This window comes from Arvicanthis niloticus, chromosome 6, assembly GCF_011762505.2.
Source record: "Arvicanthis niloticus isolate mArvNil1 chromosome 6, mArvNil1.pat.X, whole genome shotgun sequence".
Taxonomy (NCBI): domain Eukaryota; kingdom Metazoa; phylum Chordata; class Mammalia; order Rodentia; family Muridae; genus Arvicanthis; species Arvicanthis niloticus.
The window spans coordinates 3,410,788-3,425,695 of record NC_047663.1 but is presented as its reverse complement, the minus strand read 5'-3'; the positions used below and the strand labels follow the sequence as shown (position 1 = coordinate 3,425,695).

Here is a 14,908-nt window from a genome sequence, read left to right as displayed (position 1 = left end):
CCAAGGTTTCATCCAGAAGGAAATGTTCAACTTAAGCCAGCATCAGTTGTTGGCTTGGTTTATCTGCTTTTAAGCCACTCATTTTATATGCTCCTTTGAACTGGAGCCCTTGGCTTTCATGTGGCGGTTAGCAAGGGTGGGCCCTGGGAAAGCTTAGAGTCTATGTTAGAACAGAACAGTCCAGCTTTCAAGGAAATGACTGCCCCAGGAAGCCCATGGTGGTCTGGGGGAGGGTTGGAGTAAGGCAGGACAATGTCCTGGTCACTATGTTTATACACATGAATCTCACAGTTCAGGGGTTTCTAGTGACATTAGCCTAGATTATAGGGCCTTTAGACTAATGTTACTTGGTGTTGCAGGGGAAAGACAGTAAATGATGAGGTGTGGGGGACTCTTGGTGTCAATAAATATATTTTTAAACTTCTAACCTGGTATGCATTGTAACTAATACACATAAACTAATCTTCATTTCCCCTGTCATGGGGCACAGCACCTGTCTGGACATGGGCTTAGGTGCAATGCTGAAAGGGGCAGGAAAAAGAAAAAAAATGGAAATAGCCTAGCCACTCAGGTTACAAAGAGGACAGTGTTAAGAGCAACACCATGATGAATGGAAAGCATGAGGAGTGTCTAGAGAGGTTTCTCCCATGATGAAGGTTACTACCAGCCTGGAGAGACCAAGAGTGCCACAGAACCACACAAGGTGTCCACCATACAAAAGTCCGCCTTCCCAGAATATCCAAGGAGCTGAGTTTGAGAAAGCCTGGCTTAATGGGAAAGATATATACATTATATATGTATATATACATATATATAAAATCTATTCATGTTCATAGATATATACACATAGATACATAATCATATATATTCAAGAATATCCATATATATTTGTCATATATATTCATATGTATATACATATATATTTGTCATATATATACATATATATATATATGATTTGATCAGGGATAGAAATTTGGCTGACAGTGAGAAGCCATTACTAGATGGTGCCTTCATCACGGGACAAGGAGATTACATATATATATATATATGAAAATCTCCAGCCACACAGGGAGCTTCTGTGATACACAGTAACTCACTTTTCCACACACACAGAGCATAAGAGTAAACCAACACTCTCATCTCCACAGTACCATATCCAGAAGCTCTGAGAAGGATAGGAAGCCTTGAGTGAAGGCTTTGATTCTTACCCACAACTGATAAGGAAGGGAAGATGTGCTTATGACATAACCTTCCCCAGCCCAAGACTTGTGCTACTCTCTTCAGCATTAATTTTATTCAGAAATTTCCTTTGGCCTTTCAGGAGAATATAGTTCCTCTGAAGTGTAGGAAAGACGGGCCCACTCCTGGCAGAAAGTCTGTTGGGACTCAGAACTGGATGTCAGGTTATGAGGAGGGATCAACACTACAGATAGAAACACCTTTTTGCAGAAACCCAACTCTTTTTTCTAACTTATTTATTTTTATTTTATGTGCATTAGTGTTTTACCTGTATGTATGTCTGTGTGAGGATGTTGAATCCCCTGGGACTGGAGTTACAGTTTTGAGTGACCAGGTAGATGCTGGGAATTGAACCTGAGTCTGAATAGCTAAGCCATCTCTCCAGCCCAGGAAACTCATTCCTTGATTCTTACAAAGCAGGTTGCTGGATTTGATTTCCCTTTTGTTGTCTTCAGTGCCCCTTCTTTCCTTTCCTTTCCTTTCCTTTCCTTTCCTTTCCTTTCCTTTCCTTTCCTTTCCTTTCCTTTCTTTTCTTTTCTTTTCTTTTCTTTTTGAGAAAGTGAACAGGGCCAGTTAGATCCCAGACCTCTGGTCCTGGAGGAACAGGAGCAAGTGCTGGCCCCATTGGCCAGCTAGACTCTCTGAAAACCTGTGTCTACAGGGACAAGGTCTCCAGACCAAAGTTGAGGGGGCCGGGCTGGCCTACACTGATGTTTATTCATTTCTGTGCTGCTGGTCTGATCACCTAATCAATCCACCTCCATCCTAGAATAGGTACTACTGGCACCAAGTGGAGGATACCTGATACTATTGATGTAGCTGGGTTCTAGGCCAGTGGTCACCACCTCCTTCCTGTCCACCCTGCGTAGGTCCAGGCATTCTCAAAGACACAGAGATGATGCCTGGCTAAGCCGAGTAGGAGGAAAAGAGGCCCTTCTTCACTTCTATCCGGAACCAGAGAGGGGGAGGGGTGGTACTTGGGACAGGGGCTGACACCGTCGCCTGTAGAGGGCGCGCGCTCCCCACGAAGTTCAGGCCGCTGGACTTTGAATGATGATGGGGAGGAGGGCGGAATCCCCCGCTGTCCTGGGCTGTCCGGAACTCAGTTGCACCGCCTACAACCCCTGCTGCTCGGAGTAACCACCAGCCTACAGAATTAAAGTCCAGACCTCAGCCTACTGCTTCTTACTACTGTCATCCAAATTTCCCTTGGTGGCATTGAGAACCCCTTCGGGCTCCTACCTTGGGCTCCTGCTATATCCGAGCCACCACTGGCCTGCAGGACTTTTTGGTGAAAAGAAAAAAACAGCCGTGGATGCATCCGCAGAGACCTGGGGCAGGTTTGCATACCATTGTCACAGCACCGGGCCTCGTTAGAACCCGCGTGCTGTGAGCATCCAAGAGTCAGGGGGAAAAAAAAAACCCGGCTCTACGCAGAGCCATAAGTATTCTATTCAATCCGTGTTTGTGTTGGGCCAGGCTCAGCTCCGGCAGCGGCTCTGACGTGTCCTGCCAAGGAGGACGGATGGAGAGAGATCCGTCTGAGCGAAGGCTGTCTGGAGCCAGGGGTCCCCACACCTGGTCTTTGCTCTCAGGGAGAATATACCCAGAAAATTCGCCGAGGAATCTCTGAGTTAAAGTTTGTGGTGACCAAAGAAACGGGAAATGCCTAAGGGTCAGTGAGGTATTCCAACCTATACTTGGGGGAGGGGCTACTGCTAAAGCCACCAGACACAGTCATCCACTGCCTTCTTGGGTCCCTGATGGCCATCGCCCTCCAGAGGGCTCAGCAAAGAGCTCGCCCGGCCTAGAGCACCTTGAGGTGGCCTAAGAAACAGACCTCTTGGCGTCTGAGACAAGCTGACCGCTCAATGTCCAAAAGTACTCGACACCCAATGACCAGCTGTGGCAACCCTGGACCTCAGACGTTGACCCAGAGTCTCCCACACAGGTCATTGAGCCAGAGGAGGAAGGTGGGGAAGGCTCTGCCAACAGCCTGGCCACTGCCTACTGGGCTAAGGGCAAAAAATGTGACCCGGTCCATATTCTTCCCTTGGGCTCTACGACTTCACACGGATTACAACTTTTTCCGCAAGGGAGCGACGTCTGCCCTGGAATACGGTGATGGAACCGGGTTCGGTGTAAGGTTCTCTTTGGGAATCGGAGTATGGGTCGCCTTTGCAGCCTCACGACCCCGCCCCTCTGATGATGAGAAGTCTGCAGACTGAGAACCTGCATCACCTCACGCTATTAAGTCTCCATCGACAGCCCCTCATCCAACCTTGGGGTATCTACCCGAAAGAACACTAAGGTCCAAGAAGCCATAGGGACTGGGGGCGGGAGCTCGGGGCTGAGGATCGGCGGCTCACTAATCACATCAGCGCGCTCTGCGCCGGCTCCAAGTAGGCAGGTTGCCTAGCAATACCCGCGAATTCAATTCCTCAATCAATAGACGGAGGCTCTGCATTTCGGGGAGCGCTGGCGAGGTTGGGGAGGTCTGGGGCACAAGTCCTGTGTCAGCATTGAGGAGCATGCTCGGGTCATGAGTAGTGAGTCCGCAAGGCTCCTGGGTGTCAGGTGCTTGGAAGTTTGGTGTGGGAAGGTGTTTGGCACTGGGGGGAATCCTCCCTCAGAGTGAGTAGAGCCCAGAGGTCGCGCATACATGTATCTTAGGAGTCTCCGATTTCTGCCTGCATCCCAGAGAAGTTCTGCCGGCAGTGAAGACAGCTCTCGGGAAAGCTCCCTCCCCCAACCCATCTCCCCTCGCTGCCACTGAGGGGTTTCCAAGTTGGGAACTGGCCTTTGTCGGGAGTCCAGCCCTTTTTGAGAGTCTGAGGGTGGAGGTAAGGGACGCTAAGTCAGAGAGGCAAGTATCCTGCCCTTCCAGGCTACCTTTTCCCTGTTCTGGGAAATAAATAAATAATGAAACCAAGACACGTGTCTATTTACAAAGTATATATTTAAACACGTAAAAAGTGATACTGGATACAGACACATTCACAACCCAAGATAGGTACCGAGGTTTTCACTCTGGAGCTGAGGCGGAGATCAATTGGAGATTTATACATAGCTGAGAACTCATAAACCCAACACCCACGCTCCGCCCGTCTGCAGTTGCAGACTCTGAGCCACGTGGCCCCAGACCCCTGCCCACCCCACCCCCCAAGTCAGCCTCTCAAGAGCGAGCTAAGGAGACACACACGACGGCCATGGACAGACGGCAGGACGATGAGGGGCAATGAGGGCAGAATCAGGAAGGTTGGAGGGAAGGAAGATGCAAGCGAGGAAGGAGAGAAGAGAAAGGGAGTCGGTAGCCACGTAGGGAAATCCTGTCCCAGAGTTACGTCCACTCGGCCACAGGCCACGGATGTACTCTTCAAAACAGGTTCATCTGAAAATAGGGCCGACATCTAGACAGACACAGGCAACAGCGCTTTTTTATACAAAGTCGAAAATACTAGTTTTACAAATATGAGCAGATAAAAATCCCCATTCCAGGGGCTTCTCTTTAGGCGCAGTTTGATTTTAAAAATAATAAAAAATAATAAAAACACGTAGAATACACCATTTTCCTCTTTTTCTCCCTCTCTTTAAAGGCAAAAATAAAATAAAATAAAATAAAGTCTGGAGGAAAGAGACTGAGAGGCTGGAGATGAGGAGCCAGGAGTGCAGGGGACGAAGCTGACGTCCCTCACAGTCCCTTCCCATTACCAAGCTCCTCCAACCCAGCCCAGAGCCCCTGAAGTCTGTGCTTTGTCCCGGGAGCAGAGCTTCCAGCCCCTCCCTCCAAAAGCCCTGGAAGTTAGAGCGTCTGCTGGCCCTTTAAGGGCGGGGAGGGCGGAGAGGCCGCAGGATCCCTGCTGGAAGCCCCGACTGTAGGCTAGGGGACAGATTTGTGCTTTTGAGTCCGAGCTGCGCGCGGCGCGGTCCGGAGTGGGCCGGGACCAGGGGCGCAGATGGTCTCGGGGCACCGCTGGTCCCCGGCCGCCCCCGGCTCCACCTCGCGCTCCCCCGCCCCCTGCGGCAGAGTCTGAACGTCGAGTTCACGTAGCGAGCACTCCGAGAATCGAGAATCGAAAAGGACTATAAATTACAGCTTTTGCTTTTAAGAAAGGGGGAAGAGGGAAAACGCTAAAGTTCTACTGCGAATTCTTGGATGGAAACCCCGCCGAGCCCCATCGGCTACAAGAGCCCCACCTGACCAAGTTCCACTCGGGCTGCGACCCCCGCGCTCAGCCCGACCAGCCGGCCTGATGCGCAGCCCGTTGCCGGCCCCACGGGGTAGCCTGGCGGCCGCTCACTCCTCTAAAAGCAAGACCCACCCTCCCCCGGCGAGAAAGGCTTGTCCAAGTCTTCCTGGGAGGTGGGGCCGCTCTGTCTTCTGGCGAATCTAGAGGACGCAAAAAGAAAAAGTCCACCCGAATATTTTTCTTCTAAAACAACTGTCTGGCGCTCTGGGCACTGACACGCAATCCTCCCAATTTATCCTGGCATTTCGGGAATGTAAACACATTTGCTGGATTTCTTTTCTCACTGCAAAAGTAGGGGAAGGAATTGAGGTAACGCGGAGACTTTTTTTTTTTTTTTGTCCACATGACACATACACACAGTCCGCGTGTAGGGCACTCACACCTCCATAAAGTGCACTCTCCTGCTGTGGTTCAAGAACTGCCTCCCACTCACTCGCAACTGTTCTCTACCCTTAACAACACATGTGAGAAAGTTATCCGAGTTGTTACTTTTTCCCTAGTAGACGTCTTAATAATAATAATAATAATAATAAAGACAGAAAGAAAATAGAAAAAAGAAAACTGGTCTGACCCCACCCCCCTTTTTCTGATTGGGAAGCCAATCTTTTGTTGGCCTGGCTGGCCAATGGGGAGGAGAGCAAAAATCCCGTTGCGGTGCCAGGAGGATTGGGAATCCGGCAGTGGAGGGAGGAGGTGGGCGGGCTGAGTCCCTCCACAAACGCTCCAGAATCCCAGGACCCAGGACCCCAACTTTCCTAGTGCCCTGCGGGACAGGGGCCCCTCCTGTACCAGCTCAGTCTGTCTGCCCTACCCAAGCACAATCTCTCTCTCTCCTTGTTTAAATAAAAGAACTTCAAGAGTTGAAATATATATATTTAGATATTTTTTTCTTAAATAACATATTTACATCTAATAGAAAATAGAACTCTAGAGATAATTTTCCAACCAGAACTGAGGAAGGAGGAATGAAAGGGGAGGAGGTGTGTGAAGAAGGACAGGACCAGCCAGAGGCCACAGTCACCCAGAAATAAAAAGCACTAAGCCATTTGAGCTCACTCTCCCCTGCTCTGGTCCTGGGCTCCCCACCCCAGCAATTCATCTTTTTTCCTTAAAGAAGCCTTGGTCCGTGTTGCTTTCCTTAATGGTGACGGTCAAAAAGTTTGAGGTCACATCTGTGACGACCACCTTCTCCAGGTTAGTCAGAGAGGGGCTCCAGGACTCTTCCTCTGGGTCCCCCAGGATTCTGGCCACTGGGATCCTGGCGATGAGGGAGGGCCTTCCCCCTTGGGCCCCCATGTCCCGATACAGGCTCCCCACTGAGCCTGGGGTGCCTGAACTATGTCGGACCCTGGCGCCAGCAGGGTCCAGGGCACCTTGGCCTTTGGCCTCCAGGAAAGCAGCCCTGTGCTTTATCACCCTGGCTGGAAAGGTGTCCACAGCTAACTTGCCCGAGGCCTCTGCTGAGCTAGGACTGGTCACACCATATTGTACCAGGTCTGAGTCCTGCCTTCGAGCAAGTTGGATCACACTGTGGCCAGCTGGGAACTTTCCTGTCCCAGAAGGGCTTTCATCCAGCTTCCTGCCCTTGAAGTATTCTCCAAGCCGGTCACTGGGCTCTCCCAAAGGTCTCTGTGAAGGGTCTAGGAGCTCCTTCCTGGGCTTGGGTCCTCGTTTCTTGGAGCTGTCCCCGGGTGAACTGGGCTTGTCGTCTACGCGGGTGGTACCCCTGTCCCTCTCTCGATCTCGGTCTCGGTCCCGAGGTGGGTCTGGCCTGCAGGTACTGGTGCTGCTCCCTGGCGGGGGTAGCCCCGTGTTCCGAAGGCCCTCTCGGGCCCTGGAAGTAGATGCCAAATCCTGGGGTGAGCGGCCTGGGTAAGGGATCCGGATGCCCCTGGTAGAGTCACTTCTGAATTCATAGGTTTTGGCCTTTGCCTTGGCCTGGGCCTGCAGAAGAAAGACGTTGTGAGGAGAAGAGCCCCGCCCCCCACAGGACCTCTTTTCCTTGACTGCCCAACTTTCCCTGGATGCCTGGGAAATTCTAATTGAGTGGGGAGGTGGGCTTATGGTAGTAGTCTGGGGAAGGAGGAAGAGGATTTTTCTGGAAGCAGCCATTTGCAACCAACAGACTGCTTGTATAACACTATAGGTCTACTTGGGATGGCTGGAGGGGAAATAAAGGCCCTTCTGGTGCAGCTAAGTCCCACCTCTAGAACCCCTTGATGCTGCCACTGACAGAAGAAACCCAGATAACAAATAAGCACAAGGTATGGACACCCATTGGATTACAAGCCCTGCAGATCCTCCTTGAATGTCACACTCCACCACTGGAGAACACAACATACCTTGAGAAGGAAGGTTTTAGGCTTGGGTCCTCTCTTTTTGGGGCCATAGAGCTCCATCTCCCGTTCCCTAAAGAAATAAAAGAGATAGAAGGGGGTGTGTCTTGGCTGCACAGAAGTCAGCCTGTATGGGTTCTAGTGAGTGGTTGGGCTCAAGGGCTGTACCTTTCCTCAAAGGCTGCAAGGAGGCGAGCATCCAGGATGTTTTCTTCGGGCTCCCACGTGCTGTACCTAAAGGAAACCAGGAAGAATCAGGCATCAGTCCCTGGAGCAGGAGAGAGAGGAGGGAGTGGAGGGCGTGTATGTGTGTGCAACTTTTCCGGCTGCCTTATGTTGTATTTCAATGTGAAGGGGGAAAGAGGAAGAAAGAACCCTCCTCGATACCAGTGTGGGGTTGCGATTGCATATAACCTACTTACTTCTGCGACCAGCCCTTCCATTTCACGAGATATTCCATGCGTCCCTGCGGATGCAAAAGGCAAAATGCGTGTGTATGTGTGTGCTTGGGGAGGGATGCATGACGAGGACACAAGAAATACACGCGAAAATGCATGCACCAAATGAATGCTCCAAACACTACCGCCAAAGGAACCAGCCCACTGCAGCACCCCTGCAGAAACGCTGCACAAAGTGCATGCACCGGCATTCATCCCCCACCCCGCCCCCCATCCATGCAATCTGTGCAGGGCTGCAAGTCTAAGGAGAGCGCTGGGGCTGAGCAGCAGCCGCCGCCGCCACGGCCGCGGCCGCTGCTGGGACCTGGGGGAAGGGAGGCTGGGCTGCAGCAGGGGGAGGGAGCCCGGGCCCTGGTGAGGGAGGGCTCGCGCCGCCGCCCGCTTTCCCCTTCACCTACTTTGCGAATGCGCCGCTTCAGGAGGGCTTCGGCCGCGAACACCCGCTCCCCCACCGCCGAGAGCTCCATGTTGACTCGCCGCTTCCCCCCTCAGACGCTTCCAGGAGCAGAAAAGCAGCAGCCAGCCCTCGACAGCCCATAATACTCTCCCGCTGACGTCAGTTCTCCTCCCTCCCCCACGCACTCTCCCTCCCTCCACCCCCTCCCAGCGCTTCCTCCCGCCCCACGTGTTGCTAACGACGTTGCTAAAGCCAAGCGTCCTGGGCCCGTTTTGCGGGCGCTGATTGGACTAACGCCCGGCCACGCCCCTCTCCTCGTCTCCCCTGCGTTGCTACGTGACCCGCGTTCCAATCGCCAGGGGGCGGAGTCTCCGTCCACTCCAGAGACCGGGGGTGAGGGGGGGAGGGTGCCGTCAGCGGAAGTGACGCGAAGCGGGGCGTGCCCTGCTGCTGTCAGTCTGCACGGCTGGACAGGGTGACCGCTGCCCTAGGCTCCGGCCCCTACCCCCCTACCCAGCTGCCCAGCGGTTGGTTCCTCGGGTGCATTGCTTGATCCGCCGAGCTTTTAGGGCTCCCCGCGTAGGTGCCAGCCAGGCGCTGCCCCTCTGCAGACCCAGGCCCTCCCCACTTGCCAATGCCCTGGCTGGCGCCATCCTCCTCGCCCGCCGCTGGTACAGCACAATGCACAGGTGCTGGGGCGCAACGGGTCGCGCCCCCGAACCCCCGGACTTAAGTCGCTAGAGCCGAACCTACTAATTCCCTGACCCCTCCCTTGCGGCCGCGCACCCTGGGTCTCCATGGCAACGCCCCCTCCTCCCTTCATCACCAGTCCCATCCAGCTAACAAATCAATGAGCCTGCTCTTGGTCTCCAGTCTCACAGCGCTGCCCGCGTCCACCCTCCGGGTCCTGCGAGCTGGCGTGGGCGCTTCTCCGGGCTCAGAAGCCCAAAGCAAACTGGTGCAGACCCGTGTTTACCGCCTGAATCCATCCTGGACCGAGACACTACTGGAGGGGTCGCGAGCCTCCTCTTTCCATCCTCATTGTCCCCAAGTCTCAGCTGCCCTACCCCTGCTTCTGTCCCTGACCTAACCTGCGGTTTCTGCCCACTCCACTCCTCAGTCCTGAGAGAAGTCAACCCTGGCCAGGTCTGTCCCAGCCTGGGTGGGTTTAGGGAGCCTATGACCATCGAGGCTGAGCCTAGAGACCAGCTAGTTCTGGGGTGAGCGGCTGGGGGCGCCGAGGTTCTGCTCGAGACCTGGGTGCGGAACTGGTGCACTTTCTGTCTTGGGCTCTTCTAGACAATGTAAATGGAGGACACCCGACAAACATCGGCGTGGAAATTGAGGGGTGTGGCGGTACCCAGTACGACCTGGAACAGAGGGTCCCGCCCACGTGAAAATGGCAAGTCCCAGGTAGGGGTCAAGAGTCGTGCAGGGATGCCCCAGTCCCTCGCACACCTGTGTACACTCAATGACCTTTCACTCCTAGGCTCTCCTTCCTCCCTTCATGGTAACTCCTGTTGAGAAGCTGAGACTCAACAGCCACTATCCCTACACTTCCATTTTACCACCCAAGCTCCAGATCAGAGTCCGACTCCTTGGAACACGCAATTTATTTAAATCACGATATCAACTTGATACTTGGTTCGAAGCCGTTTCTCCTGGCCAAGAAGAGATTGGGGGAAAGGGAGAGAGAAAGAGAAAAAACGACGAAGAGACGGAAAACAGCGAGCTAAGGAGTCTGTTTCGAAAGGCAGGAAGCCCAAAGCTCAAAGCTGGCCTCGGGTCCAAGGCGCTGCGCACTGTACCCGCCGGTGCTGGCCTTGGGGCAAGCGCCGAGTTGGGCCCGCTGCGCCGGTACTCCCCAGGCCTCCTCTTGTCTCAACAGTCGCGGGTTCCAGTTTTTGGCGTCACTCCTAGACATTACAAGGTGTGCTCCAGGTGAGGAGTCCTTTCGGTTCTTAACGAACAGGGGATCCAGGATGCCCAGATCGTCCGGGCAACCTACGCCCGCCGCCTTCAAGAGACCGCCGACGCCTGGGTCCTTAATCATAAAAAGTCATTCCTGGTAACAAATAGTTTCGTCGGCCGGTGCCAGCGATACAGCTGTTTCTGTTTAAGCTTAAATACTTTCCAACAGTTTGGGCAGTAAAAATAAAGTCGGCCTCAGCCGCCTATAAGTGTCTGGTTTCCCCGCCCAGAGAAAGCCCACCCTAGCCCTCCGCCCGGGTCGCTCTAGTCTCTCTGCCTGCCCACGCTTGGAATCTGCTGCCCGCCGCGGGCGTTGGCTGTCGGGCCACCCGGAGCTTAGCGGGGGGGGGGGGGGGGGGCGCGGCTCTGCAAGTGGGCTTCAGGGCCACCTTGAAACCAGTGTGCAGTGGTTGTTGGTGGTGGTGGGGATCCGCTCTCTTCCTCTCTTTCCCATCCCTGGGAAGTTTGCCTGTCAAGAGAAAGGTGGTGTTTTTCCTTCAGCTTGGGTTTTGAAGAGAACTCTGTCCCTAGGTTGTGTGTGCCCTCCAAAGTCTTCTTGGACCCGGGGTCTCCAGGCGAGGGTCATCAACTGCTGGTTTCAGTTTCACCGAAAAATCCAGCTCTCTTCCACTCCTGCCCCCGCCCCCCGTCCTTCCTTCCTTCCTTCCTTCCTTCCTTCCTTCCTTCCTTCCTTCCTTTTCTCTTCCTCTGTTCATCCCCTAAATTTTATTTCTTTGCCTAATTAACCTGAGAAGTTTTACATGAAGAAAGGCAGTCCCGGCGCTTGCTACCTCTTCTAATGGAGCAGTTAGTGCCCTTCACTGCTTTCTAGCTGTATTTTCCTGTTTTTCTGCCTGATGGTAATTCTTCTCCAATAGCTTGCTCAAGACAGAATGAGTGCTTGGGAGCTCTCTGATTTTGAAAGGCCGGGAGTTCCCGTGGAGCCCATTGCAAAGTTGGAGCTGGATTCCGTAGCAAAGGGAAGGAGCAAAGCAATCAGAGTTCTGGAACTTGGTTCCTGTCTCAGAAGAGTTTGGTCCTTCAGTAGATCGACTCGGAGGAGGTGGGATATTAACTTTGCATGTACCCAAAATGATTCCAAGCTTACAGGAACTAGAACAGTGTTTCAGAGGTGTCATCTCAGACCTCCGGGTGGCCTCTCCCCTAGATAGTTTAGAAACATTGAGACTGGAATAGACGTCAGAGGAATGGGTTTGCAGTCCCACAGGCCCAGAGCTGGGGTCTGGTTTGGTCAGAATAGGAAGCTGCCTGTGTGTTCCAGGAGAGGGCACTAACAACTGCCCTCATTCCAACCAAGTCTGGAGCGGATTTGGGCTGCTCAGCTCTCAGGGCAGTCCTCGGAACCAATGAAAAAGGCTTGCCCACAGCCCACTTTTTTCTTCTTTTTTGAAACCACCCCTGCCCACCGGCTCAATTCTCCACACCTCTTCTCCTATCACACAAGGCCTTCCCCCTTTGAAGTTAGATAATCGGCTGTTCCCTTGTGCACCTCCCAAAACTAAATAAAACAAAAGTTTCCAAGAACAAGAACCCGAGGCTGTTAATCCCACTTCTCGCAGCCACCGCTGCCAGGTTTGCTTGCGCCGCCTCTGCAGTAAATAAGGTAACTGCTTCCTATTACTTTAGCCCATATGGCTGCAATTTGAGTGTCTTTGGAGACAGTGAGTGTGTAGGGGCGGGGAGGGGAGACACAGGGGGGAGTGAAAGTGGAAATCAAATGCTCTTAGATCGCATTTTTATGAAGGAGATTGTCTGCGATTCTCTTAACACACCCCCTTCTCAAGAGAAACTACCCTGTTTCTTTGTTTACAGAAATGCAGGCACCCGCTTGTCTGGGGGACACCTGCTACCGCAACCCCCACATTCCCCCACAACCCGGGCGGATTCCTGGCCGGTTTAGGTGACCAGGGCGTGGGGCTATCCACTGCTCTTCTCTACCAAGAGCTCTTACTAGGAGCAGGGTGACTGCCGGCTCGCCCTCTCCTGCCCCGGCCGAAGATGCCTAGATTGTCCTGGAGCCCGACTTTCACAGCAGGCCTGAGTCTGGGGCTACTTAGGCCTGCTTAGGTCCGCTGCCCATGGACTCAGCCTCCCTGGAGAGGAGCCTGAGGTTGGCGCGGTCCAGGGAAGATGAGCGCGCCTGGTTGGGCGCTCGAATCCTGGGTATCCGGCCAGACCAGCAAGCCCCAGCGCGTCCTCCAGCTTGAGGCTGAGGCCAGGCCTCGGCTAGTTCTTTGGGTACGTTTCAACTGCGCGGCTTGGCAAGCGTCGGACCTGCCCAATCTTGGCCACGCACGCGGGCGGATTTGGAGTTGTGAAGTGAGCAAGAGTGGTTCCGAGGCGTGGCCATGTGTACCATGGCCTCTGCAGGGCCTGTGGCCCGTGGCTAACCTCCTGCCGACTTGGAGCTGGATCTGCCTGCACCATCCACTCCTACCTCGGGACTCCACAGCCAGGCCTGAATGCCTGCTGAGTGGATTGCCGCCTGCCGCTGGAAAGTGGTAGCTGTGACACAGTACTCTGGACGATGTCCGAAGGCCTAGCCTGTGCAGACTGACTGTAGTATCTAGTTGTTCTCAGAACATTCCCAACCTTTCTTTCTGTTCTATGGTCTCCTCTCACTTCCTCCTAGGAACGAAGAAGAATAGGCAGTGATGGACAAGAAGGGCTGACCACCTGTAGACTGGGGCCTCCACACACCAGAAGCCACATAACCTTTGGTATTTTCCTCTTAGCGCGTGTGTGTGCGCGCACGCGCGCGTGTACACACACATAGAGCCTTCCATGGAAGAAATCACCCCAAATTAAGCTCATCTATAGACCAGTTGCTGAGGCCCCAACTCTTGCTGCAGCCACTCAGGGCATCCAGGGAAGGTCAACTATCCAGTCCCTATCTTAAGGTAAAACTGAGGCATAAGCAGACCAAATAGCAAAGGCTCTGCCTGGGAACTCCCAAGACAGGGTTCACAGGCCCTTCACAGTAGGAGCTTTAAAACTCTCAGTACATTTCAGTTCCCCTTGGGCTTATAAGGAAGAATTGGGGGTAAGAAAGAGCTTGAAATTGGGTCCCAGGCTGGTAGCACAAGCCCCTTCACAGAGCCCTCAGCAAGAAATTGAGAGGTTCTAGGAAGCCATATGGAATTGGAAGCTGCCTGTGGGTGGAAATCTTCATAGTTAAACTACTGTGGACTAGCCTGCTTGCTAGCTGTATGCCTGTGTGGGCAAGTTATTTGATCTGTTTGAACTTCTAACAGTTACCTCTGGAGACAGGGCTCTGCTATTGTCCACTGTGTAATCAAACTTATGATCCTCCTGCCTCAGCATCCCAAATACAGGGATTACAGGTGTGTGTCACTATGTACAGACTCTCACTAAGGTTTTGTTTGTTTTTGAGGTGAGGTCTCCCTTCATAGCCCTCACTGTGTGTATGTACTAGGCTGTCCTCGAATTCGCAGAGAGCCTCCTGCTTCTGTCTCCCAAGTGCTGAGATTAAAGGCCTGCCCCCAACACATACTGGTCTTCACTAAGGTTTTAAAAGGATTATTAGCATACTTGCAGAACAGAGTCCACAGGATGGGATACATGCAATGTAAAGGCGGGATTACACTGAAGAGCTCAGGGAAATACAACGAGAAATGTTTATCTCTTTTACAACTGTGGCTATCACTGCTTTTCTAAGGCCAGTGCAGCAGCTAGTTGCTAATGAGGGACACCCACCCTTCCTGAAAATCTGTCTGCGCACCTCTTGGACGCGGTTTAGGTTTGCCCAGGATGGTGGCTAGCCCGGAGAAACTCTAACTCCCTGCCCAGCGCGCGCCCAGTGCCTGGTGGCTGGAGCACGCGCACAGCGGCTAAACCAGCACGCATGCGCGACGTGGGGCGGACCCTCTCCCCTCTTCTCCAGCCTTTTCCCGAGAAAGCAGCCTGGCTGGCGTTTGTTGCGAAAGCCGTCCCTGGGACGTCGGAGGCTCCCTTGTTCTAGAAGGGGAAGCGGCTCGGCTGTGTGCCGGAGAATAAAATGGCTGCACCACCACCCACGAGCTAGGAAGGACGCTAAGACGCGGCACTGCAGGGCCAATTCCAGGGCGGAACCATGAGGCGAGGAAGGGGTGGGGCAGTGAGGTGAGGCGACAAAACAGTTCAAAATGGGTGGTCTTGTAGGGATGCAGTGCTTAGAAGTCCCATCTAAGATCAGGGACGTATTCGAAGCCGCTTTCTCCACCTGCGATATGGACT

At 53.3% G+C, this 14,908-nt stretch overlaps 1 protein-coding gene and 1 long non-coding RNA gene across 2 annotated transcripts; one reads left to right on the top strand and one right to left on the bottom strand.

Moving 5' to 3' along the window:
- Window positions 1-6,341: 6,341 nt before the first annotated feature.
- Cbx8 (chromobox 8) lies at window positions 6,342-8,853 on the bottom strand. The gene is made up of 5 exons (XM_034506055.1): window positions 8,682-8,853; window positions 8,248-8,291; window positions 7,994-8,059; window positions 7,832-7,898; window positions 6,342-7,433 (listed from the first exon to the last, which is right to left on the bottom strand). Exons 1-5 carry the CDS (start codon window positions 8,748-8,750, stop codon window positions 6,585-6,587), a joined length of 1,095 nt encoding a protein of 364 aa, XP_034361946.1. The 5' UTR covers window positions 8,751-8,853; the 3' UTR covers window positions 6,342-6,584.
- A 264-nt stretch (window positions 8,854-9,117) lies between these two features.
- LOC143442587 (uncharacterized) lies at window positions 9,118-14,183 on the top strand. Its single transcript, XR_013110860.1, has 2 exons — window positions 9,118-11,714; window positions 12,485-14,183. It is a non-coding gene; the product is annotated as an uncharacterized LOC143442587 (long non-coding RNA).
- The last annotated feature ends 725 nt before the right edge of the window (window positions 14,184-14,908 follow it).

Excerpts from the sequence above, each read along its gene's own strand:
- Cbx8 (XM_034506055.1), bottom strand. The coding sequence starts at position 8,750 with ATGGAGCTCTCGGCGGTGGGGGAGCGGGTGTTCGCGGCCGAAGCCCTC. Across the intron at positions 8,292-8,681 it reads TGAAGCGGCGCATTCGCAAA|GGACGCATGGAATATCTCGT; the intron begins GTAGGTGAAGGG and ends TTGCATCCGCAG. Across the intron at positions 7,899-7,993 it reads CTTGCAGCCTTTGAGGAAAG|GGAACGGGAGATGGAGCTCT; the intron begins GTACAGCCCTTG and ends TTATTTCTTTAG.